This window comes from Pongo abelii, chromosome 10 (assembly GCF_028885655.2).
Source record: "Pongo abelii isolate AG06213 chromosome 10, NHGRI_mPonAbe1-v2.0_pri, whole genome shotgun sequence".
In the NCBI taxonomy this organism is placed as follows: domain Eukaryota; kingdom Metazoa; phylum Chordata; class Mammalia; order Primates; family Hominidae; genus Pongo; species Pongo abelii.
In genome coordinates, this window is record NC_071995.2 from 4,363,717 (window position 1) to 4,389,296 (window position 25,580).

The following is a 25,580-nucleotide window of genomic DNA, read 5'->3' on the forward strand; positions in this document are numbered from 1 at the left end:
TTGGAATTCTCTCCATTTTTGGTTTCTATGTTCTGCTTTTGTATCGATTGAGGTTATTTTATTAGGCTTATACAAGTTTAAATGATTACATCTTCTGAGTAAATTGGATCATCGATCTTCTTATAGTGGTCCCCAAATCCTTAGTGAGACTTTTGTCATAAAGTCTTACTTTTCTGATAGTAATATAGCTACTTGAGCTGTTTTGGGGATGAAATTTCACTGGTATGTATTTTTCCATCTCATTCCTTTCACTCTTTGTGTGTACTCATGTTTAAGTGTTATCTCATAAATAGTATGTAGCTAAATTTTGGCTCTTTTGAAAATATATATAATTTGTCTTTTTTTTTTTTTGAGACAGAGTCTTGCTCTGTCACCCAGGTGGAGTGCAATGGCGCGATCTCAGCTCACTGCAACCTCTGCCTCCTGGGTTCAAGCAATTCTCCTGCCCGAGACTCCAGAGTAGCTGGGATTGCAGGTTCCCGGCACCACACCTGGCTCATTTTTTAAATTTTTATTTATTTGTTTATTTTGAGACGGAGTCTCACTCTGTTGCCCAGGCTGGAGTGCAATGGCGTGATCTTGGCTCCTGCAACCTCCACCTCCCGGGTTCAAGCAATTCTCCTGTCTCAGCCTCCTGAGTAGCTGGGATTACAGGCGTGCACTACCAGTCTCGGCTAATTTTTGTATTTTTAGTAGAGACGGGGTTTTACCACGTTGGTCAGGCTGGTCTCGAACTGACCTGGTGATCCACCCACCTTGGCCTCCCAAAGTGCTGGAATTGCAGGCATGAGCCACCGCGCCTGGCCTAATTTTTGTAGTTTTAGTAGAGACAGGGTTTACCATGTTGGCCAGGCAGGTCTCGAACTCCTGACCTCAGGTGACCCACCTGCCTTGGCCTCCCAAAGTGTTGAGATTACAGGCGTGAGCCACCACGCTTGGCCTAGAATCTGTCTTTTGACTGGCAGTAGTGACTGTTTGCCTTTATTCTGGTCACTGATGTGTTTCGATTTTTTTTCTTTGTTTTTTTTCCCCTTCTTTTTGTAGTCTTTCTTTTTTTTATCTTACCTGCTTTTACTTCTTAAGTGCTTAGTTTTTTTCTTGTTCCACACTTTCTTACTTTCCCCACTACCTTTGAAATGATGTACCATTTCCATTCTTTTCATGGTTATCTTAAAATTCTTACCCTCATACCTGTCTTAGCCAGGGCTGCTGTAACAGAGTATCATGGACCCAGTGGCTTGAACAATACACAGTTCTAGAGACTGTGAATTCCAAGATCAGGGTGCCATCATATCCAGTGTCTGTGGAGGACCTGATTCCTGGTTTGCGGACTGCTGTCCTCTGGTTAATATCCTCACATGGCAGAGAGATAGATCAAGAACACTTATAAGGACACTAATCCTGTTCATGAGGGCTCTACCCTAGGATCTAATCACCTCCCAAAGGCCTGCCTCCTAATACCGTCACACTGAGGGTTAGGATGTCAACATTTGAATTTTGCGGGGACACATTTACTCTGACAATACCTAATAAAGTATAATATTAATATCCCCTCTTCCAAAAAATACAAATAACTTGTCTAGTAGCTTAGTCCTGTCTTTTTTTAATTGTTTGAGGTGGACATTATTATCTTCATTTGTTTAGATGGCATTTAAATTTATGAATATATTTGCAAGTTTCTCTGCTCCTCATTTGTTTTCATCTCAGACCATTCCTGAAGTACATTCTTTGAAAAGTCCTCTAGTATGTGTAGAGCATTTGGTGGTAAACACAGTGGCTTCAGTCAGTACACACTTCTAATGATTCTCTCAGCACTTGGAAGATAGCATTCTGCAGTTTTGGTTCCATTTTTCCTGGTAAGAGGTTTCTATCAGCTAAACGGTGTTCCATGGTAGGAAATATGTCTTTCTCTGTAACTTCCTTTAAACTCTTTAATTTTGATATTCTTTAGTTTCTCATAATATATCTAGGAGGAATTTTTTTAAATTTATCCTGCTTGACGTACATGTGTTTTCTTATTCTGTGAAATTCTTAGCTATTTTCTTTTCGTATTCCTCTCCTTCATTTTTTCTATTGTTTTATTTTTTTGAGATGGAGTTTCACTCTTGTTGCCCAGGCTGGAGTGCAGTGGTGTGATCTTGGCTCTCTGCAACTTCCGCCTCCTGGGCTCAAGCGATTCTCCTGCCACAGCCTTCCAAGTAGCTGGGATTACAGGCGTGCTCCACCATGCCCAGCGAATTTTGTATTTTTAGTAGAGACAGGATTTCGCCATGTTGGCCAGGCTGACTTTGAACTCCTGACCTTGAGTGATCCACCGTCCTCGGCCTCCCAAAGTGCTGAGACTGCAGGCGTGAGCCACCACGCCCAGCCATTTTTTTTTCTATTCTTTTAGAGTTCCAATTAGATGCATGTTATAGACTGAATGTTTTTCTTCCCAGAAGTTACATGTTGAAATCATAACTCCCAATATGATGACATTAGGAGGTGGGATCTTCGGGCGGTTATTAGGGTCACAAGGGTGCAGCCCTCATGAATGGAATTTATACAAGAGACACCAGAGAGCTCTTTCCTCTTTGTGCCATGGGAGCACTGAAGGAGAAGTCAGCAGCCTGTAACGTGGCGAGGCCCTCACCAGAACCCAACCATGATGGTACCCTCATCTCAAACTTCCAGCCTCCAGAACTGTGAGAAATAAATATCTGTTGTTAACAAGCCATCCAGTCTGTAGTACTTTGTTACAGCAACTAAGACAATGCATTGTTAGGAATTCTCATTCTTTCCTTTAGAACTCTAATATATCTGTGCTATGTTCTATCTCCTTGTATCTGTGCTGTGTACTGGGTAATATCTTCTGCCCTGTCTTTGAGTTCATTAAACCTCCTTTCATCTGAATCTCTGTTTATCCATTGAGGGGCCCCCCAGCCCCCAGCAATCTTGATTTTTATTATTAAAAGATCTATTTGGTTATTTTAGAAAACTGTCTACTTATTTTTGATGCTTACTGTTAATTGCTTATTTTTGTGATTCTGTCTTTATGTTTTATTCATAGTTATTATAAAGTCCGTATTTGCTGTTTTCAATGTCTGAAGTCTTGATGGGTGGCTTTGGTTTATGATAGATTATTTTCTTGTGTGTTGAATCTTTGGCTAAACAATTATTTGTTCTAAATTAGTGGAAAACCTGTTAGCCTCTTTTGAGAATGATTTGCTCTGAAAAGGATTTGCATTTTATTTTACCACAGGCCTGAGGCTGCATTAAGTCTCCTTACAGGAGCCCTTGCTCGCAAGAATGTTGTGTTTAGTCCTCCCGCTTGCCGTCCCCTCCAGCAGGCCTCCTCTCCCAGCCCCACCAGCCTGTCCTCATAGTCCACCATCTTCATTTTTTTCATGTTGGTATTCACAGTTCAGCTCAGGGCTTTGGGGTTGCTTTACTTTGTCCCTTGGAGATTTTTTATGTGTTCTGTGGACCCAGCAATGCAGCACGCACACACAGACACACACACAAACACACACACACACTCACACACATCCACCATTTAGATCTTTAGTAGGAGGTCCCTTCAGAGTGTCCAGTCAACCGTTATCCTGGAAATGGAGGTTTCAAAGCATTTTTAAAATGAAAAAGAACAAGAAACAGAGGGAGGAAGGAGAGAGGAAAATTAATACCGTTATAATACTGAGCATTTGGATGATGGGAATAAAGAAGGAAAAAACTTGTAGGTGATGGTCCTACTGCCCCAACACAGTACCTGTAAGATCAGAGCCAATTAATGAAGAGATGGGCAAACATAAAAGAGGGAAAAGCTAAGACATTTCTATCTCATCATCACCTAATTCCCATTAGGCAAGCATTCTTTTGGAAAATAATTGAATACTTGAGTCTTTATAGACTTACAACTTATGTTTACTTGCTAATAACTCCCTGAAAAGTTACGTGGAAGAGTACTTAAAAAATCTTTCATTAAAATATAGATAAACGCAGCTTATATTTTCTACATGTGATTTATACATCTCTGATATGTAGTTTTGAATGTTATTGTTCCTCTTCTTAATATATCACAGGACAAGGAGTAGATGAACCTCTTTCAGAAACTGGATTTAAACAAGCAGCAGCTGCTGGTATATTTCTGAATAATGTGAAGTTTACTCATGCTTTCTCCAGTGATCTCATGAGGACAAAGCAGGTACATTTATTTATTTATTTATTTTGAGACAGAGCCTCACTCTATGCCCAGGCTGGAGTGCAGTGGTGCAGTCTCTGTTCACTGCAACCTCCATCTCCTGGGTTCAAGTGATTCTGATGCCTCAGCCTCCCAAATAGCTGGGATTACAGGTGTGTGCCACCACACCTAGCTAATTTTTGTATTTTTAGTAGAGATGGGGTTTTATCACGTTGCTGGTCTCAAACTCCTAACCTCAGGTGATCCACCCGCCTCAGCCTCCCAAAGTGCTGGGATTATAGGCGTGAGCCACCACTCCCAGCAACAGGTAAGTTTAGAGTCAAGGTCTAGGCTGATGTGCCAAAAGTCTCAACAATTGTATAATCTTGAAAAATCTGCTACCAGAGTCTGTAGGGAATTAAATCCCAAACAGACATGACCTTCCTCAACAGAACTTATTTATTTTAATTTTATTCTGTACTTTTTTAAAAAATTAATTTTTAAATTAGAGTAGCCTAGAAAAAAAAGTCCAGCAAGAATATAAATAAGCTATTATGAGAGAGAGCAGGGAGAAATGACAGGAGAAATTAACCCACCATGACATCAGGTATTAGGATTACCAGATAGAATAAGAAACCACTATGTCACTGTAAAGAAATAAAAGACTTGTTAGAAATATCTTCAGGGAACAGATGACTATAAAAATGTAAAGCCAGTTGGGCATGGTGGCTCATGCCTGTGATCCGTGCACTTTGGGAGGCCGAGGCAGGTGGATCACTTGAGGTCAGGAGTTAAAGACCAGCCTGGCCAACATGGTGAAACCCTGTCTCTACTACAAATACAAAAATTAGCTGGGCGTGGTGGTATGTACCTGAATCCCAGCTACTCAGGAGGCTGAGGCAGGAGAATTGCTTGAACCCAGGAGGCAGAGGTTGCAGTGAGCCGAGATCATGCCATTGCACTCCAGCTTGGGCTACAGAGCAAGACTCTGTCTTGAAAATAAAAAAAAAAAAGTAAAATAAAAACGAACCCAGTCTATTTCTAAAAACTCCATGGAAGGAGAGTTTTGTGACCAACTGTGAGTGAGCTATTGTTGGAATTTCATCTCCCCCAAAAACAATTAGAAAATGTGACAAAATATGTGAAACCACTGTTTTCAGACATTAGACTTTGGGCACTGTGGGCCTATGATGCCTGAATGAAGTGGAACAAAGAAGGTGAGCCCTAGGAGTGTCCTGGTTTTCTGGCTGAAGCAATTTCCAGACTCTGGTAGGGGAAGCCAAGTAGTGCTTAGAGGTCTCCGTGAGTTAAGGAGACAAAACTTGGAATTTGGGGAGGTTAATTTTTACATAACTAAAATTTGTGGGGCAGAGTACTGGAAGAAAGAGGTGGACAGAGAAAGAACTCTAGAAATATGTACAAGAATCTCCTTAAATTGAAACATTTCTTGAAACAAATGATAATGAACCAAAACCTGTGGGATACAGCAAAAATATTAGGGAAATTTTAGCTGTAAGTACCTACATCAAAAAAGAAGAAAAACTCCAAATAAACATCTAACAATGCATCTTAAAGAACTAGAAAAGCCACTTTGGGAGGCCGAGATGGGAGGATTGCCTGAGTTCAGGAGTTCAAGACCAGCCTGGGCAATACGGTGAAACACCGTCTCCACTGAAATAACAAATCAGCCTGGCGTGGTGGCAGGTGCCTGTAATCCCAGCTACTCAGGAGGCTGAGGCATGAGAATTGCTTGAACCTGGGAGGCAGAGGTTGCAGTGAGCTGAGATTGTGCCACTGCACTCCAGCCTGGGCAACAAAGCAAAACTTTGTCTCAAAAAAAAAAAAAAAAAAAAGAAAGAACTAGAAAAGCAAGAGTAAACCAAATCCAAAATTATTAGAAGAAAAATAATAATGATCAGAGCACAAATAATTGAAATTGAAATGAAGACTCCAAAAGATCAGTGAAATGATAAATTGGTATTTTGAAAAGATAAAATTGACAGACCTTTAGGTAGACTTAACTAAGAAGATAAAGATCCAAATAGGTAGTATCAGATGAAAAAGGAGATATTACAACCAATACCTCAGAAATTCAAAGGAGCATTAAGGGCTACTATCGGCAACTATATGCCAAAAAATTGGAAAATCTAGAGGAAATGCACAAACTCCTAGACACATGCAACCTACCAAGATTGAACCAGGAAGAAATCCAAAGCCTAAACAGAATAATAACAAGTAACAAGATTGAAGCCATTATAAAAGTCTCCCAGTAAAGAAGAGTCTGGGACCCGATGGCTTCACTGCTGAATTCTACCAAACATCTAAAGTACTAACACCAATCCTACTCAAACTATTCCATAAAATAGAGGAGGAGGGAATACTTCCAAACTTACTCTATGAGGCCAGTAGTGTCCTCATACGAAAACCAGACAAAGACACATTAAGAGAAGAAAACTACAGGCCACGATTCCTGATGAAGATTGATGCAAAAATCCTTAACAAAATACTAGCAAACCAAATTCAACAATACCATTAGAAAGATCATTCTTCCTGACCAAGTGGGATTAATCCCAGGGATGCAAGGATGGTTCAACATAAACAAGTGAATCAATGTGATACACTATATCAACAGAATAAAGGATAGAAACCATATGATCATTTCAATTGAGGCTGAAAAAGTATTTGATAAAATTTAACATCCCTTCATGATGAAAACCCAAAAACAACCTAGGTACGGAAGGAACAATATAAAACAGTACAATAAAAGCCTCAACACAATAAAAGCCATATGCAGTAGACCCACAGCTTGTATCATACTGAGTGAGGAGAAACTGAAAGCCTTTCATCCAAGGTCTAGAACAAGACAAGGATGCCCATTTTCACCACTGTTATTCAACGTAGTACTGGAAGTCTTAGCTGGAGCAATCAGACAAGAGAAAGAAATAAATAACATTTAAATTGGAAAGGAGAAATCAAATTATCCTTGTTTGCAGATGATATGATCTTATATTTGGAAAAACCTGAAAACTCCACCAAAAAACAATTAGAACTGATACATAAGGTTAAGTTGCAGGATACAAAGCAAGATACAAAAATCAGTAGCATTTGAATATGCCAACAATGAATAATCTGAAAAAGAAGTAATCTCATTTACAGTGGCCACAAATAAAATTAAATACTCAGGAAGTAACCAAAGAAGTGAAAGAGCTCCACAAGGAAAACTATAAGACACTGATGAAAGAAGTTAAAGAGGACAACAAAAAAAGGAAAGATATTATATATTCATGGATTAGAGGAGTCAATATTGTTAAAATGTTCATACTACCCAAAGCAATCTACAGATTCAATGCAATTTCTATCAAAATACCAATGACATTCTTCATAGAAGTAGAAAAATGCATCCTAAAATTTATGTGGAACTACAAAAGACCCAGAATAGCCAAAGCCATCCTTAGCAAAAACAAAATTGGAAGAATCACAGTATCTGACTTCAAATTATACAAAGAGCTATAGAAACCAAAATAGCACGGTCCTGACATAAAAACAGACACATAGACCAATGGACCAGAATAAGAACCCAGAAACAAATCCGTACATCTGCAGCAAATTCATTTTTGACAAAGATGCCAAGAAGATACATTGGGAGAGTCTCTTCAATAAATAGTGCTTGGAAAACTGGATATCCATATACAGAAGAATGAAACTAGACCCCTGTCTTTCTCCATGTACAAATATCAAATAAAATGGATTGAAGACTTAAATCTAAGACCTCAAACTATGAAACTACTACAAGAAAACATTGGGGAAACTCTCCAGAACATTATTCTGGCCAGAGATTTCTTGAGCAATAACCTGCAAGCACAGGCAACCAAAGCAAAAATGGACAAATGGGATCACATCAAGTTTAAAAGCTTTGGTGCAGCAAAGGAAACAATCAACAAAGGAAACAATCAACAAAGTGAAGAGACAACCCACGGAATGGGAGAAAATATTTGTAAACTAGCCATCTGACAAGGGATTAATAACCAGAGTATATAAGGAGCTCAAACAACTTTATAGGAAAAAATCTAATAATCCAACTAAAAATGGGCAAAATGTCTGAATAGATGTTTCTCAAAAGAAGACATACAAATGACAAAGAGACAGGGGGCGGTTCCAAGATGGCCAAATAGGAACAGCTCTAGTCTACAGCTCCCAGCGTGAGCAATGCAGAAGACAGGTGATTTCTGCATTTCCAACTGAGCTTTGAAGAGAGTAGTGGTTCTCCCAGCACGGAGTTTGAGATCTGAGAACGGACAGACTGCCTCGTCAAGTGGGTCCCTGACACCCAAGTAGCTTAACTGGGAGGCACCCCCCAGTAGGGGCAGACTGACACCTCACACGGCCAGGTACCCCTCTGAGACGAAACTTCCAGAGGAGCGATCAGGCAGCAAGCAACATTTGCTGTTCAGCAATATTTGCTGTTCTGCAGCCTCTGCTGCTGATGCCCAGGCAAATAGGGTCTGGAGTAAACCTCCAGCAAACTCCAACAGACCTGCAGCTGAGGATCCTGACTATTAGAAGGAAAACTAACAAACAGAAAGGACATCCACACCAAAACCCCATCTGTACGTCACCATCATCAAAGACCAAAGGTAGATAAAACCACAAAGATGGGGAAAAAACAGAGCAGAAAAACTGAAAATTCTAAAAATCAGAGTGCCTCTCCTCCTCCAAAGGAACGCAGCTCCTCACCATTAACGGAACAAAGCTGGACGGAGAATGACTTTGACGAGCTGAGAGAAGAAAGCTTCAGATGATCAAACTTCTCCGAGCTAAAGGAGGAAGTTCTAACCCATCGCAAAGAAGTTAAAAACCTTGAAAAAAGATTAGACGAATGGCTAACTAGAATAACCAATGCAGAGAAGTCCTTAAAGGACCTGATGGAGCTGAAAACCAAGGCACGAGAACTACGTGATGAATGCACAAGCTTCAGTAGCCAATTCGATCAGCTGGAAGAAAGGGTATCAGTGATTGAAGATCAAATGAATGAAATGAAGCGAGAAGAGAAGTTTAGAGAAAAAAGAATAAAAAGAAATGAACAAAGCCTCCAAGAAATATGGGACTATGTGAAAATACCAAATCTACGTCTGATTGGTGTACCTGAAAGTGACGGGGAGAATGGAACCAAATTGGAAAACACTCTGCAGGATATTATCCAGAACTTCCCCAACCTAGCAAGGCAGGCCAACATTCAAATTCAGGAAATACAGAGAATGCCACAAAGATACTACTTGAGGAGAGCAACTCCAAGACACATAATTGTCAGATTCACCAAAGTTGAAATGAAGGAAAAAATGTAAAGGGCAGCCAGAGAGAAAGGTCGGGTTACCCACAAAGGGAAGCCCATCAGACTAACAGCAGATCTCTTGGCAGAAACTCTACAAGCCAGAAGAGAGTAGGGGCCAATATTCAACATTCTTAAAGAAAAGAATTTTCAACCCAGAATTTCATATCCAGCTAAACTAAGCTTCATAAGTGAAGGAGAAATAAAATCCTTTACAGACAAGCAAATGCTGAGAGATTTTGTCACCACCAGGCCTGCCCTACAAGAGCTCCTGAAGGAAGCACTAAACATGGAAAGGAAGAACCGGTACCAGCCACTGCAAAAACATGTCAAATTGTAAAGACCATCGATGCTAGGAAGAAACTGCATCAACTAACGAGCAAAATAACCAGCTAACATCATAATGACAGGATCAAATTCACACATAACAATATTAACTTTAAATGTAAATGGGCTAAATGCTCCAATTAGAAGACACAGACTGGCAACTTGGATAAAGAGTCAAGACCCATCAGTGTGCTGTATTCAGGAAATCCATCTCACGTGCAGAGACACACATAGGCTCAAAATAAAGGGATGGAGGAAGATCTACCAAGCAAATGGAAAAACAAAAAAAGGCAGGGGTTGCAGTCCTAGTCTCTGATAAAACGGACTTTAAACCAGTAAAGATCAAAAGAGACAAAGAAGGCCATTACATAATGGTAAAGGGATCAGTTCAACAAGAAGCGCTAACTATCTTAAATATATATGCACACAATATGGAAGCACCCAGATTCATAAAGCAAGTCCTTAGTGACCTACAAAGAGACTTAGACTCCCACACAATAATAATGGGAGACTTTAACACCCCAATGTTGGCATTAGACAGATCAATGAGACAGAAAGTTAACAAGGATATCCAGGAATTCAACTCAACTCTGCACCAAGCGGACCTAATAGACATTGACAGAACTCTCCACCCCAAATCAACAGAATATATACATTCTTCTCAGCACCACACCACACTTATTCCAAAATTGACCACATAGTTGGAAGTAAAGCACTCCTCAGCAAATGCAAAAGAACAGAAATTATAACAAACTGTCTCTCAGACCATAGTGCAATCAAACTAGAACTCAGAATTAAGAAACTCACTCAAAGCCGCTCAACTACATGGAAACTGAACAACCTGCTCCTGAATGACTACTGGGCACATAACAAAATGAAGGCAGAAATAAAGATGTTCTTTGAAACCAACGAGAACAAAGAGATAACATACCAGAATCTCTGGGACGCATTTAAAGCAGTGTGTAGAGGGAAATTTATAGCACTAAATGCCCACAAGACAAAGCAGGAAAGATCTAAAATTGACACCCTAACATCACAATTAAAAGAACTAGAGAAGCAAGAGCAAACAAATTCAAAAGCTAGCAGAAGGCAAGAAATAACTAAGATCAGAGCAGAACTGAAGGAGATGGAGTCACAAAAAACCCTTCAAAAAATCAGTGAATCCAGGAGCTGGTTTTTTGGAAAGATCAACAAAATTGATAGACTGCTAGCAAGATCAATAAAGAAGAAAAGAGAGAGGAATCAAATAGACACAATAAAAAATGATAAAGGGGATATCACCACAGATCTCACAGAAATACAAACTACCATCAGAGAATACTATAAACACCTCTATGCAAATAAACTAGAAAATCTAGAAGAAATGGATAAATTCCTCGACACCTACACCCTCCCAAGACTAAAGCAGGAAGAAGTTGAATCTCTGAATAGACCAATAACAGGCTCTGAAATTGAGGCAATAATTAATAACTTACCAACCAAAAAAAGTCCAGGACCAGACGGATTCACAGCTGAATTCTACCAGAGGTACAAGGAGGAGCTGGTACCATTCCTTCTGAAACTATTCCAATCAGTAGAAAAAGAAGGAATCCTCCCTAACTCATTTTACGAGGCCAGCATCATCCTAATACCAAAGCCTGGCAGAGACAAAACAAAAAAAGAGAATTTTAGACCAATATCCCTGATGAACATAAATGCAAAACTCCTCAATAAAATACTGGCAAACCGAATCCAGCAGCACAACAAAAAGCTTATCCACCATGACCAAGTGGGCTTCATCCCTGGGGTGCTAGGCTGGTTCAACATATGCAAATCAATAAACGTAATCCAGCATGTAAACAGAACCAAAGACAGAAACCACATGATTATCTCAGTAGATGCAGAAAAGGCCTTTGACAAAATTCAATAGCCTTTCATGCTAAAAACTCTCAATAAATTAGATATTGATGGGACGTATCTAAAAATAATAAGAGCTATTTATGACAAACCCACAGCCAATAGCATACTGAATGGGCAAAAACTGGAAGCATTCCTTTTGAAAACTGGCACAAAGACAGGGATGCCCTCTGTCACCACTCCTATTCAACATAGTGTTGGAAGTTCTGGCCAGGGCAATCAGGCAGGTGAAAGAAATAAAGGGTATTCAATTAAGAAAAGAGGAAGCCAAATTGTCCCTGTTTGCAGATGACATGATTGTATATCTAGAAAACCCCATCATCTCAGCCCAAAATCTCCTTAAGCTGATAAGCAACTTCAGCAAAGTCTCAGGATACAAAATCAATGTGCAAAAATCACAAGCCTTCTTATACACCAATAACACAAACAGCCAAATCATGAGTGAACTCCCATTCACAATTGCTTCAAAGAGAATAAAATACCTAGGAATCCAACTTACAAGGGATGTGAAGGACCTCTTCAAGGAGAACTACAAACCACTGCTCAACGAAATAAAAGAGGACACAAACAAACGGAAGAACATTCCATGCTCATGGATAGGAAGAATCAATATCATGAAAATGGCCGTTCTGCCCAAGGTAATTTATAGATTCAATGCCTCCCCCTTCAAGCTACCAATGACTTTCTTCACAGAATTGGAAAAAACTACTTTAAAGTTCATATGGAACCAAAAAAGAACCCACATTGCCAAGTCAATCCTAAGCCAAAAGAACAAAGCTGGAGGCATCACGCTACCTGACTTCAAACTATGCTACAAGGCTACAGTAACCAAAACAGCATGGTACTGGTACCAAAACAGAGATATAGACCAATGGAACAGAACAGAGCCCTCAGAAGTAATACCACACATCTACAACTATCTGATCTTTGACAAACCTGACTAAAACAAGAAATGGGGAAAGGATTTCCCTATTCAACAAATGGTGCTGGGAAAACTGGCTAGCCGTATGTAGAAAGCTGAAACTGGATCCCTTCCTTACACCTTATACAAAAATTAATTCAAGATGGAGTAAAGACTTACATGTTAGATCTAAAACCATAAAAACCCTAGAAGAAAACCTAGGCAATACCATTCAGGACATAGGCATGGGCAAGGACTTCATGTCTAAAACACCAAAAGCAATGGCAACAAAAGCCAAAATTGACAAATGGGATCTAATTAAACTAAAGAGCTTCTGCACAGCAAAAGAAACTACCATCAGAGTGAACAGGCAACCTACAGAATGGGAGAAAATTTTTGCAATCTACTCATCTGACAAAGGGCTAATATCCAGAATCTACAAAGAACTCAAACAAATTTGCAAGAAAAAAACAACCCCATCAACAAGTGGGCGAAGGATATGAACAGACACTTCTCAAAAGAAGACGTTTATGTAGCCAAAAGACATGAAAAAATGCTCATCATCACTGGCCATCAGAGAAATGCAAATCAAAACCACAATGAGATACCGTCTCACACCAGTTAGAATGGCGATCATTAAAAAGTCAAGAAACAACAGATGCTGGAGAGGATGTGGAGAAATAGGAACACTTTTACACTGTTGGTGGGACTGTAAACTAGTTCAACCATTGTGGAAGACAGTGTGGCGATTCCTCAGGGATCTAGAACTAGAAATACCATTTGACCCAGCCATCCCATTACTGGGTATATACCCAAAGGATTATAAATCATGTGCTATAAAGACACATACACACATATGTTTATTGCAGCACTATTCATAATAGCAAAGACTTGGAACCAACCCAAATGTCCAACAATGATAGACTGGATTAAGAAAATGTGGCACATATACACCATGGAATACTATGCAGCTGCCATAAAAAAGGATGAGTTCATGTCCTTTGTAGGGACATGGATGAAGCTGGAAACCATCATTCTCAGCAAACCATCGCAAGGACAAAAAACCAAACACCGCATTTTCTCACTCACGGGTGGGAATTGAACAATGAGAACACTTGGACACAGGAAGGGGAACATCACACACCGGGGCTTGTTGTGGGATGGGGGGACGGGGGAGGGATAGCATTAGTAGATATACCTAACGTAAATAACGAGTTAGTGGATGCAGCACACCAACATGGCAGATGTATACATATGTAACAAACCTACACGTTGTGCACATGTACCCTAGAACTTAAAGTATAATAAAAATATATATATTTAAAAAAAAAAACAACAAATGACAAAGAGACATATGAAAAAGTGCTCAACATCATTGGTAATCAGAGAAATGCATATCCAAATTACAATGAGATATTTTACCCCAGTTAAAATGGCTTTTATCCAAAAGGCAGGCAATAATACATGCAGGCAAGGCCATGGAGAAACGGGAACCCTTGCACGCTGTTGGTGGGAATGTGAATTAGTACAACCACTGTGAAGAATTGTTTGGAGGGAGGTTCCTCAAAAAACTAAAAATAGAGCTACCATATGGTCCAGAAGTTCCACTGCTAGGTATGTACCCAAAGAAAGGAAATCAGGATATTGAAGAGATAACTGCACTCCCATATTGCAGCACTTTTTACAGTAGCCAAGATTTGGAAATAATCCAAATGTCCATCAGCAGATGAATGGATAAAGGAAATGTACACACACAAACAATGAAGTACTTTTCAGCCACAGAGAAGAATGAGATCCTGTCATTTGCAACAACATGGATGGAACTGGAGGTCATTATGTTAAGTGAAGTAAGGCAGGCACAGAAAAACAAACTTGCCATGTTCTCACTTATTTGTTGGAGCAAAAAATTAAAACAATTGAACTCATGGAGATAGAGAGTAGAAGGATGGTTACCAGAGTCTGGGAAAGGTAGTAGGGGGAGGTGTTGGGTCAGTGGGGATGGTTAATGGGTACAAAAAGAAAGAATGAATAAGACCTAGTATTTGATAGCACAACAGGGCAGCTATAGTCAATAATAATGTAATTGTACATTTGAAAATAACTAAAAGGATATAATTGGATTGTTCGTAACAAAAAGGATAAATGCTTATGGGGATGGATACCCTGCTTACCAGGATGTGATTGTCATGCATTGCATGCCTGTATCAAAGTGTCTCATGTGCCCCATAAATATATACATTTACTGTATACCCACAAAAATTAAAAATTAAAATACAGAAAAAAGCCAAAAAATGAAAACCTCAGTGGAAGTACTAAAGTATAGCTCACACATGGCTGAAGTGATCATTAACTTACAGATAAATATAATAACCTAAATGTAGCACGGCATGATAGATTTAAAATATGAGAGTTTAGCTGGGCACAGTGGCTGACGCCTGAAATCGCAGCATTTTGGGAGGCTGAAGTGGGAAGATCACTTGAGCTCAGGAGTTTGAGACCAGCCTGGGCAACATAGGGAGACCTTGTCTCTACAGAAAATAAAAAAGTTATTTCAGTGTGGTGGCACTTGCCTGTAGTCCCAGCTACTTGGGGGGCTGGGGTGGGAGGATCACTTGAGCTCAGGTAGTTGAGGCTGCAGTGAATCGTGATTGTGTCACTTCACTCCAGCCTGGGTGACAAAGCGAGATCCTGTCTCAAAAAAAAGTCCCTTTAAAAAATAAATAAAATATGAGAGTTCAGAAGACATGAAGAGCATGATGAGAAGTTCTAATGTCTTTCAGAAAGAGATAGCAGAGAGAATGGGGAATGGGGAGGAAGAGGTGATATTCAGAGGTTACAGTATATTGACAATTATACAGAACTGTTGAAAGATCCAAGAAGTGTACCAAATCCCAACCAGGATAAATAAAGAAACCCATATCTACATTCATTATAGCAAAATTGCAAGACTCCAAAGAATAAGGAGGAAAAAACTATCCTTTATTAAAGACCATTAGTTAGGCTGTCAGCACATTTGTTCATATTGATGATTTCTTTATTGTGCTGAGAAATAACAAGGATTAACCTAGAGTTTTATAGCCAGCAAGATTTTTTTCTGCTGTGTAGGTGAAATGACATTTCAAAGAGATCCTGAAGTAACTTTGAAAGGAAAAATGAAAAAGAGGAAAATAATTGCAGAAGGGAGATCTGAGTTTCAGAAAAGAATAGTGAACAAAGTTGGTAAAGGTATGGGAAAATACAAGGAAATATTGACAATACATATAAAACAGTATGATGATGATGTCTAATTTGTCGGGGAATGTGTTTTTAAGAAAGGCAGATCATGGACCTAAATTATTTCTACGTGACAGGGTCGCTTGTCAATCAAAAATCGCTAGACATACAATGAGAGAAGGAAATGTGAATAAAAATGAGCTAAAGATAACAGAAACAGCCACATGACTTACCTGATGGAGTTATCAGACATAAGCTTTAAAATAACTATATTTTTGTATAGGTGAAAGATGTAGAATTTCAGCAGAGAACTGTAATAAACTGTAAAAAAGAGCCAAATGCAAATTCTAGAACTAAAAATACAATTGGAATTAAGGCTCAATGGATGGGTTTAACAACAATTTAGACACATTTGAATGGCGAATTAAGGAACTAGAATGGCGATTAGTAAACATTTTCTGCAAAGAGCCAGATAGTAATTTTTTTTAGGGTTTATAGTCTATACAGTCTCTGTTACACCTGTTCAAGTCTGCAGTAATAGCAAGAAAGCAGCCATCGACCATGCATAAATGAATGCTGTGGCTGTGTCCCAATAAAATACTTTATTTGCAAAAGCAGATGATGGCCTGGATTGTGCTGACTTCTGAACTAGAAGATAGGTTAGACGAGAATATCAAAATCAGGAATGAAGAGACACGGATGTGCAGTACAGAGGGAGGCAACTTTTGCAAAGGAAAATCATTTCTAGTTTTTTTTTTTCTTTTTTTGAGATGGAGTCTTGTTCTGTCGCCCAGGCTGGAGTGCAGTGGCACAATCTCGGCTCACTGCAACCTCCGCCTCCCAGGTTCAAGCGATTCTTCTGCCTCAGCCTCCCGAGTAGCTGGAACTACAGGCGTGTTCCACCACATCCGGCTAATTTTTTGTATTTTTAGTAGAGATAGGGTTGCACCATGTTGGCCAGGATGGTCTCGATCTCCTGACCTCATGATCCACCCGCCTCAGCCTCCCAAAGTGCTGGGATTACAGGCGTTGAGCCACCGTGCCTGGTTCTAGTTCTTTTTTATTCACTAAGATGACATAGATTCTTTCAGGGCTTCCACCAGAATGGTGATTATTTAAAAAAAAAAAAAAACAATTGTCTTGATTTTCAGACCATGCATGGAATTTTGGAGAGAAGCAAATTTTGCAAAGATATGACAGTAAAGTATGATTCAAGACTTCGGGAAAGGGTAAGTAACTTATTTACATATTGTTCTTCCCCATAAATTATCAGTAAGCCACCTCAGTTCGTCACTTGGCTAAAAGTTAAATGCATTTCTGCTAGGGATTTTGAATCAGTGAAAATATTTAAGAATCTACCATATGACAGTCACTGTTACATACCCTCATATATAGGATCTTATTATTAAAATCAAACGAGACAAGCATCTTAAGGTATAAAAGAAGGTACGCTCATAAGAAACTTAACACAGTATAGAAGAGTTTAAAGTAAAGGTGTAAAATATGGATATTGCATAATTTATGTAACCTAGCTACGCTGATGGACAGCTAGGTTTTCACTAGACTCCCACTGATGTAAATAATGTTAAAATAAACATCTTTGTAGTTAATTCATTGTAGACCTATATATTTCTAGAAATGGACATTGGCGAGTGTGTACTTTTTTTAAGGCTTTTATATACATATTGCCAAGTTGCCTTCCAGAAAACCTGTGCCAATTTATAGTCCCATGGATGACCTAGGAGAAACTTTTGTTTTTTTACACCAACAATTGGTATTCTTAGACTCTGTGATTTTCCAATTTAATAGCTTAACAATGTTGCCGTGTGGCTGGCGTGGTGGCTTACGCCTGTAATCCCAGCACTTTGGGAAGTCAAGGTGGGAAGATCACTTGAGTTCAGGAGATTGAGACCATCCTGGTTAACATGGTAAAACACCATCTCTACTAAAAATACAAAAAATTAGCCGGGTGTGGTGGCACGCGCCTGTAGTCCCAGCTGCTCGGGAGGCTGAGGCAAGAGAATCGTTTGAACTCAGGAGGTGGAGGTTGCAGTGAGCTGAGTTTGCGCCATGGCACCCTAGCCTGGGTGACAGAGCGAGACTTCATCTCAAAAAATAAAAAGGAAAAAAAAAGAAATAGATCTCTCATGTTAGCGTCTCTGAAACTCAACTTCCTTATAACTATGGTGATGTATTTATTTAGCTATTTCATGGTACTGTCATTGGGATCAAATGCGATGGTATGTGTGGATGGGAGGTGGCTGAATTGGTACCTTGTGCATGTTAATCTCTAGTCCTACAATCTGTGCAATCTCTGTATTTGTTCAATAAATTCCCACCGTCTACTTGCGATAGCAAGTTCTTCTAAAATAACCCATTTGGACATAGTGTATAACGTAAGATTTCAATTATATTTTCTAAGGTTCATGGCCCTCTACTGAGTACATTCTCATTATCAGTTCAGAGGAGATAGAATAAATTAAGTGGAGGAGAGTTAGCTTATTCCTGGGATGAATGTTCTAAATTTGCCATAAACATAAACTTAATTGTTATATTGCAATTTCATTTGAGAAACTGTTATCTGTTGGACTGTTTCAGAAATACGGGGTTGTAGAAGGCAAAGCGCTAAGTGAGATGAGGGCCATGGCCAAAGCAGCCAGGGAAGAGTGCCCTGTGTTTACACCGCCCGGAGGAGAGACGCTGGACCAGGTATATGGCACTGCCAATGTCAGAGTGGTTGAATTAAGACTCAAAATTAGATATTTTGGAATTTTAGCTAAGCAGTTTGAAAGTTGCTTGGTTTATTCTCTTTTCCATTTTAAATTATCTATTTACTTAGCAAATTATTCTTTTCTATTTAAAATCTTATTTACTGTTCAGTTGCCTTTGTCATTATTGATAATGGACTTAGGGAAAGGTGTTATTAGATGGTACTTCTAAACAAGACCTTTGAATATGAAGCGGTGGCTTAGTGGTGGGAATGGAGTTCAAAGAGGGTGATCGGCAAGTCAGTCGAGGTGAAATAACTCAAAACATGAAGTCTTCAAGCCTCTGCTGCCTCCTCAGCTCTGTTCATGGTGGCATCCCTGTGCTTGCATTTCTTCAGAGTGTTCTGCTTCGAATTGCATTATTGGTGATTCCCCCTAACCCACCACCACCTCCTTAATCTTTATCTTAATTTTCTTGAAAATACTTTACATTACTTTAGTAAGGGAAGGATTTGTTGCTGCTGTTGTTCCAGTGGCACTGAAGTGCCAGAGACAGCTTCCTAGTTAGCACTGTTTTATGAGTTTCTGTTGGCTTGTAGATTTCCCTAACTAGACCGTGAGTGCTTTGAAGTCAGGAATTGGGAATTGGATCTTCTTCATCTTGGTGTCCATGGTGCTTTCGTAATTCCAGAAATGTGGTGGATACTTATATATGTCCGTGAAACTACTGATTGAACAAACAGAAATGTAGATTGAGATTCTTTTGCTTGTATAGTACTTGGCATTCAATATTAGAAAAGAATCCAGTCAGTTATGTTCTATGTTAACGTTTTAAGGAAGTCATTAATGTCACTTTATTTTGACTTTTCTTTTCTTGTAGGTGAAAATGCGTGGAATAGACTTTTTTGAATTTCTTTGTCAACTAATCCTGAAAGAAGCGGATCAAAAAGAACAGTTTTCCCAAGGATCTCCAAGCAACTGTCTGGAAACTTCTTTGGCAGAGATATTTCCTTTAGGAAAAAATCACAGCTCTAAAGTTAATTCAGACGGTGGTGTTCCAGGATTAGCAGCCAGTGTGTTAGTTGTGAGTCACGGTGCTTACATGAGAAGTCTGTTTGATTATTTTCTGACTGACCTTAAGTGTTCCTTACCAGCCACTCTGAGCAGATCTGAACATAATATGTCAGTCACTCCCAATACAGGGATGAGTCTCTTTATCATAAACTTTGAGGAAGGAAGAGAAGTTAAACCAACGGTTCAGTGTATTTGTATGAACCTACAGGATCATCTAAATGGACTGACTGAAACTCGCTAAGGTTAAATCTGCATCAATATCTAACCATTTTGAGCCTCTGAAGGGAGTGCCATTAGCTTTATTTACTTCTCTACTCTGCTAGTTCTGATTTGGAAACAGTTAAAAGCCAATTTTTAGCTCAAGTGGAATCATAGCCACATAAAACTTTAATGGACAACCATATAGAATTAACTTATTTTGTCTAAGTATAGTTGGCATTTTCCAGAATAATTTTACCACCCTGCTACGTGTCATCTCTGGATTGCCCGTGGATGATGAAGGAACTCAGCATTGAAAGCTGGGGGATTAGTAACCTTGTTACGACGGTTTCTTTTTCATTTAAGCCTATTTTAATGGCTATTGGTAAGATACTGTATGTTTTTAGTATCTCATCCAGTGCTTAGAAGAAAGAATGGTTTATAATTCCCAATACATGTTTATATTGACTATGTGTTATATTTTTTAAATCCTTTAAATAAAAAATCCTTTTATAAGTTTATGTAAAGCAAAATAACACTAACATGTTTTACATATGAATCAACTATTGGAATTTTTTATTCTAGAGGGCTTGAAATGTGGATGAATACAGATTATGATTGCAGAATGGTCTGGGGGAAGAAGTTAAAACGTTTGATTTAAATACAGTAAAGAAAGAATCTTGGAGCAGAAGATAAAAGAACAGCCTTTTCTAAACAATACCTTGCAAAAGTCAAGTCAATGGAAACCAGGAAAGCCAAAAAAATGAAGAATATCCACTTGCTTCTTACCTAACCTGTAGGCTGAAGAATTTCCAGTTTGAGGAAGGCTCTAAAGAAAGTAAACAGTTAACAGAGCACCACACAGTAATCTCAGAATAAAAGAGGGAACTTCTTTGTAAAGAATGGTGCTCTGGGCCGGGCCCAGTGGCTCACACCTGTAATCCCAGCACTTTGGGAGGCTGAGGCAGGCGGATCACAAGGTCAGGAGTTCAAGACCAGCCTGACCAACATGGTGAAACCCTGTCTCTACTACAAATACAAAAAAGCCAGGCGTGGTGGCAGGCACCTGTAATCCCAGCTACTTGGGAGGTTGAGGCAGGAGAATCACTTGAACCCGGGAGGTGGAGGTTGCAGTGAGCTGAGATTGCACCACTTTACTCCAGCCTGGGTGACAGAGGGGATGACAGAGGGTGCTCTGGGGGCAGGGAGGGGGGGTGGTTGCAGGGGGAGAATGGTGCTCTGATAACCACAGCTGTGGTTATTTTGTGGAAGGTACAGGTGAGGTTGCCTCTTCTTTCCACCAGATGGCACTGGAGAAAAGGGATTTTGATTAACTTAATTTTATACACAAGATTGGTCTTTCAGAAATCTTTATCTAAATGAAGAAACTGTTTTACATGTAGTTCGCTTTTAAGTCACCATGTTGCTAAATGCTGTGAGTCTCAACTTGAAAGAGGATTAATACTAAAGTTGTCAGTTAAGGCTATAGTCACATATAGTCAAAATTTACTTTGACATCATTTTAAATCATATGTAAAATTCAGTATTATATTGTTCTTAGTGTGTCTATCACTACCAGTTTTCTACCAGTATTGAAACAGGGCACATGTTTGAGCATGAGAGTAAGTATACTGTAAATAAAAATTTGAAAAATAAGCAAAAAGGACAGACTATCTCCATTCCCACCGTACTGAAGTCATCTTTCCATTTTTTTTTTAAAGAAACAAAACATAAAGATAAAAGTAGAGTTCTCTTTAACCCGCTCTCACAGTCCTGTTCCCTCCAGAGGCAGCCACTGCAGTGAGTCTGTGTATATGTTCATCTGTTCCTTACATTTTCACCTAGTGTCTGGAAGGAGATGGTACTCTTGGTGCTTTAAAAATAAATATCAAGCCATCTGTGTTCTTTATTTTTACTTATGTCTTGGAGGCATCTCTATGTTGATATATATAGATCTAGTTAATTATAACCACTGTATTCTATTAAATATAGCACATTTTTGTTTATTCTATTAGTGGGTATTTAGGTATATTCAGTTTTTTTTTTCTTTGCTTTTTTTCTTTTTTTTTTTTTGGAGACAGAGTCTCTCTGTTGCCTAGGCTGGAGTGCAATGGCGTGATCTTGGCTCACTGCAACCTCCACCTCTCGGGTTCAAGCAATTCTTGTGCCTCAGCCTCCTGAATAGCTGGGACTACAGGCATGCGCCACCATGCCTGGCCTTTTTTTTTTTTTTTTTTTTTTTGTATTTTTAGTAGAGACGGGGTTTCGCCATGTTGGCCAGGCTGGTCTTGAACTTCTGACCTCAGGTGATCCACCTGCCTTGGCCTTCCAAAGTGCTGGGATTGCAGGCATAAGCCACCATGCCTGGCCTATGATGCATTTTTTTTTTATATGTGTTCTTAATTTTTAAGACATACCTTATCCTTTATGGGTTTTTTTGGTGTGTATCTTTAAGAAGACTTCTCTACCATGAGGTCATACAGTAATCTCTTCTTACAGTTTTTGAGAACTTCTGAATGTCAGATCTTGAAATTGAAATTTGCTTTTTATAGTATAAGGTAAGAATTTAATTTTTTTTTCATGTGGTTGAAACAGTTATCCCAACACCATTATAAAGGCTGTTCTTTCCCAATTGGTTTGTGGTGTGTGCTCTCAGGCCTCACACACCCTCATTTGCTAGAGTCTGTGGAGTCTTCTATTTTAGTTATCTATGTATTCCCTTATTAGTGTCATACTTAGTTACTGTGGCTTTGCAGCTGACTATCTTAAAGGGTGGATACCTCCTCTTGTTCATTTTTAAAGTTGTCTTAACTATTTGTGCACTTTTATTCTTCCATATAAATTTTGGAATCAATTGGTCAGTTTCCAGAAAAATTCTGTTACAAATTTTATTGGAGTCGCATGCATCTCTTCATTTATGTAGTTATTCAATACATATTTTTTGAGCATGGCACACACATGTCAGGCTATTTTCAGAACTATTACAACTGTGATAAAGCTGTGAATATGTAGCAATGAACCAAAACACAAAGCCTCTGTCCTTGTGGAACTTTTGTTCTGTCAGAGAAGACAGTGTGTTGGCTCACATTGTGGTCAGTGCTGTTGAGCAAAATAGGGCAGAGTAAGGGGGATGGAGACTGGTGGGAGGAATGCTGCTTTATCAGGATGGGCAGGGAGGACTCGATGATGTCAGCACTGAAGGATGTAAGATCTGCCGCTCTGGGGAGAGGAGCAGCATGGAAGAAGTAGAGTGCAGAGGCCATGAGGAAGGATCAGGCTTGACTCCTTTGAGCAAGTGGGATGGGAGAGTGATGGGAGAAGAGGACAGGCCACATGGCCTGGTGGCCTGTGCTGAGGCCTTGGGCTTTTACTCAAGTGAGATGAGACGCCATTGGCCAATTTGGGCAGTGATGTGTTCAGACTTGTTTCAGTAGGACCATCCTGCTTGCAATGTGGAGAGCAGGCTGTAGGGGGTGCTATAGGAGCACAAGGTTGGAGGCAGGGAAGATGGCAGCACTGGCTATTGGGCCATTTGAAGAAGCAAGGCCAGAGATGTTGGCAGGGACCAGGCCAGAGTGCCTCCAATGACTGACTAAGGAGCCTGGACATTGAATTTCTAGGTTAGCTTAGGATTTCTCATCCTCCCATCTGTGAATGTCATAGATCTCTCATTTTGCCTGAGTCTTTTATCCAATGATATTTTATTTGTAATATTTTCCCTGGTTTTTGATTGTTTTTTAACAAATGAATTTTTTAAGAGACTTAATTTTTTAAGAGAAACTTTAATTTCCCAGCGAAAGTGAGAGGAAGCTACAGAGATTTCCCATCTATCCCCTGCCCCTACACATGCATTGCTTCTCCCACTATCAACATCTCCCACCAGACTAGTGCATCTGTTACCACTGGTGAGCCCACATTACACTGACGTATCAACATCACCTGAAACCCATAGTTTACATTAGGGTTCACTCTTGGTGTTGCATGATCTGTGGGTTTGGACAAATGTATGAAGACATGTATTCCACCATTATAGTATCATGCAGAGTATTTTCACTGCCCTAAAAGTCCTCTGTGTTCCATGCACTCATCTTTCCTGCCTTGTCTTGCCTGTTTCTGTTAGGTTTAGTCCCAGGCCTAGCAGAGGGAGTGGGCAGAAGTTTCCAGTTCCAGGCTTCACCCCAGGCTCACAGCTTCAAGCAGAGCCTGTCACTTAGGCTCCCTTGCACCTGGAGCCGAAACCATGGCTCCCATTCACCTGTCTCTTATTTTCCTGTCCTTCCCACTCCTCACTCAGCTACTATTCATCTCCATTTTTGGATGAGGATTCTCCTTTATTGCTTTTTAACTAAAAACCTGTTTTAGCTAGCATCTTTATTCTGACTAATTTCTTTAAATGTTATGTCATACTCAGCAAGGACATGCTCATATTAGGGGAAGCACATAAAGTAAGATATCCCTGAGAGAACAGTGCATCTCACACCCAATTCCATGGCTTAGGCTTATGCAGGAAGTGCAATATTTAGCCATATCACTTAAGTACATATGCTTATATTATGTATACTTGCATGCATATTACATTTACAAGTAGTTGAATTCGTGTAAGTTAAATGGTTCTATTATATGTCTTCACTATATTAAGGTCAGTCACAACTTAATTGAAATAGATCATCCTAGGTGAATCCACCTGGCATAATTATCAGCCCTGTTAAGCACAGACATAGGAGATGCAAAGGAAAGAAGTATTCAGTAGAGCGGTGGTGCTGGGCTGAGTACCTGCTATCAGACGCAGCACTTAGCAGTTTGGAAATTGAATGGGGCTCCTAGAAAACATCCTTGTTTTATGTAAATGTTGCCTTTTACCCCTATTTCTTTGGGCCCCATCAATTTGGAAGTACAGCTTTCAGATTGAAGTATGTGTCAGTTCCTTTGTCTCCAAACAAGATGGCCAAGTAGGTCGTCATGACAGGTAACTAACTACCAGTGCTTTAAAAACTTCAGGATTTCCCCCCACAGTTCTCAATCACTTGGTTCATTGTTCAGCAATATGGCCAAAGGGGGTGATTTGTTCATTGATAAGTGACAGGGCAGGGACACTGGAAAGATCTATTGTCAGAAGGCCTGGATTCAAGTTCAAGGCCTGGTTCTTAGTAATTTTGTGGCTAAGCAATCGCTGAGCTGTCCGGGCGCGGTGGCTCACACCTGTAATCCCAGCACTTTGGGAGGCCAAGGCGGGCGGATCATGAGGTCAGGAGATAGAGACCATCCTGGCTAACACAGTGAAACCTCGTCTCTACTGAAAAATAGAAAAAATTAGCCGGGCATGGTGGCGGGCGCCTGTAGTCCCAGCTACTTGGGAGGTTGAGGCAGGAGAATGGCGTGAACCCAGGAGGCAGAGCTTGCAGTGAGCGGAGATCGTGCCACCGCACTGCAGCCTGGGCGACAGAGCGAGACTCCATCTCCAAAAAAAAAAAAAAAAAATTGCTGAGCTACTGTATCCTCATAGAGAATAATTACAGTAACGTGTATGTGCATATGTTTTGGTAATCTTTTATTTTGGATTTATCAAACCTACAGAAAAGTTGCAAGAACAGTAGAAGGAACGGCTGTATACTCCACACTTATTCACCATTGCTTACATGTTGTCCCATTTGCTTTGCCATTTTTTCTCTCTCCCTCTGTTTTCCCCTGAAACATTGGAGAGTAACTTTGAGTCCTCATACTCTTCCCCTACAAAATTTCAATGTGTGTTTCCTGAGATCAAGAATGTTCTTATATATA

General features: G+C 39.7%; 1 protein-coding gene across 1 annotated transcript in view; it reads left to right on the forward strand.

Annotated features, from left to right (window-relative positions):
• Positions 1 to 20,335, forward strand: part of TIGAR (TP53 induced glycolysis regulatory phosphatase) — a 32,185-nt gene extending 11,850 nt beyond the window's left edge. The window contains exons 3-6 of the mRNA XM_002822785.5: positions 4,062 to 4,183; positions 16,974 to 17,051; positions 18,421 to 18,531; positions 19,411 to 20,335. Of these exons, the coding sequence (XP_002822831.1) occupies positions 4,062 to 4,183; positions 16,974 to 17,051; positions 18,421 to 18,531; positions 19,411 to 19,845 (746 nt within the window). The 3' untranslated portion in view covers positions 19,846 to 20,335. The remainder of the gene's footprint in view (positions 1 to 4,061; positions 4,184 to 16,973; positions 17,052 to 18,420; positions 18,532 to 19,410) is intronic.
• Positions 20,336 to 25,580: the final 5,245 nt, after the last annotated feature.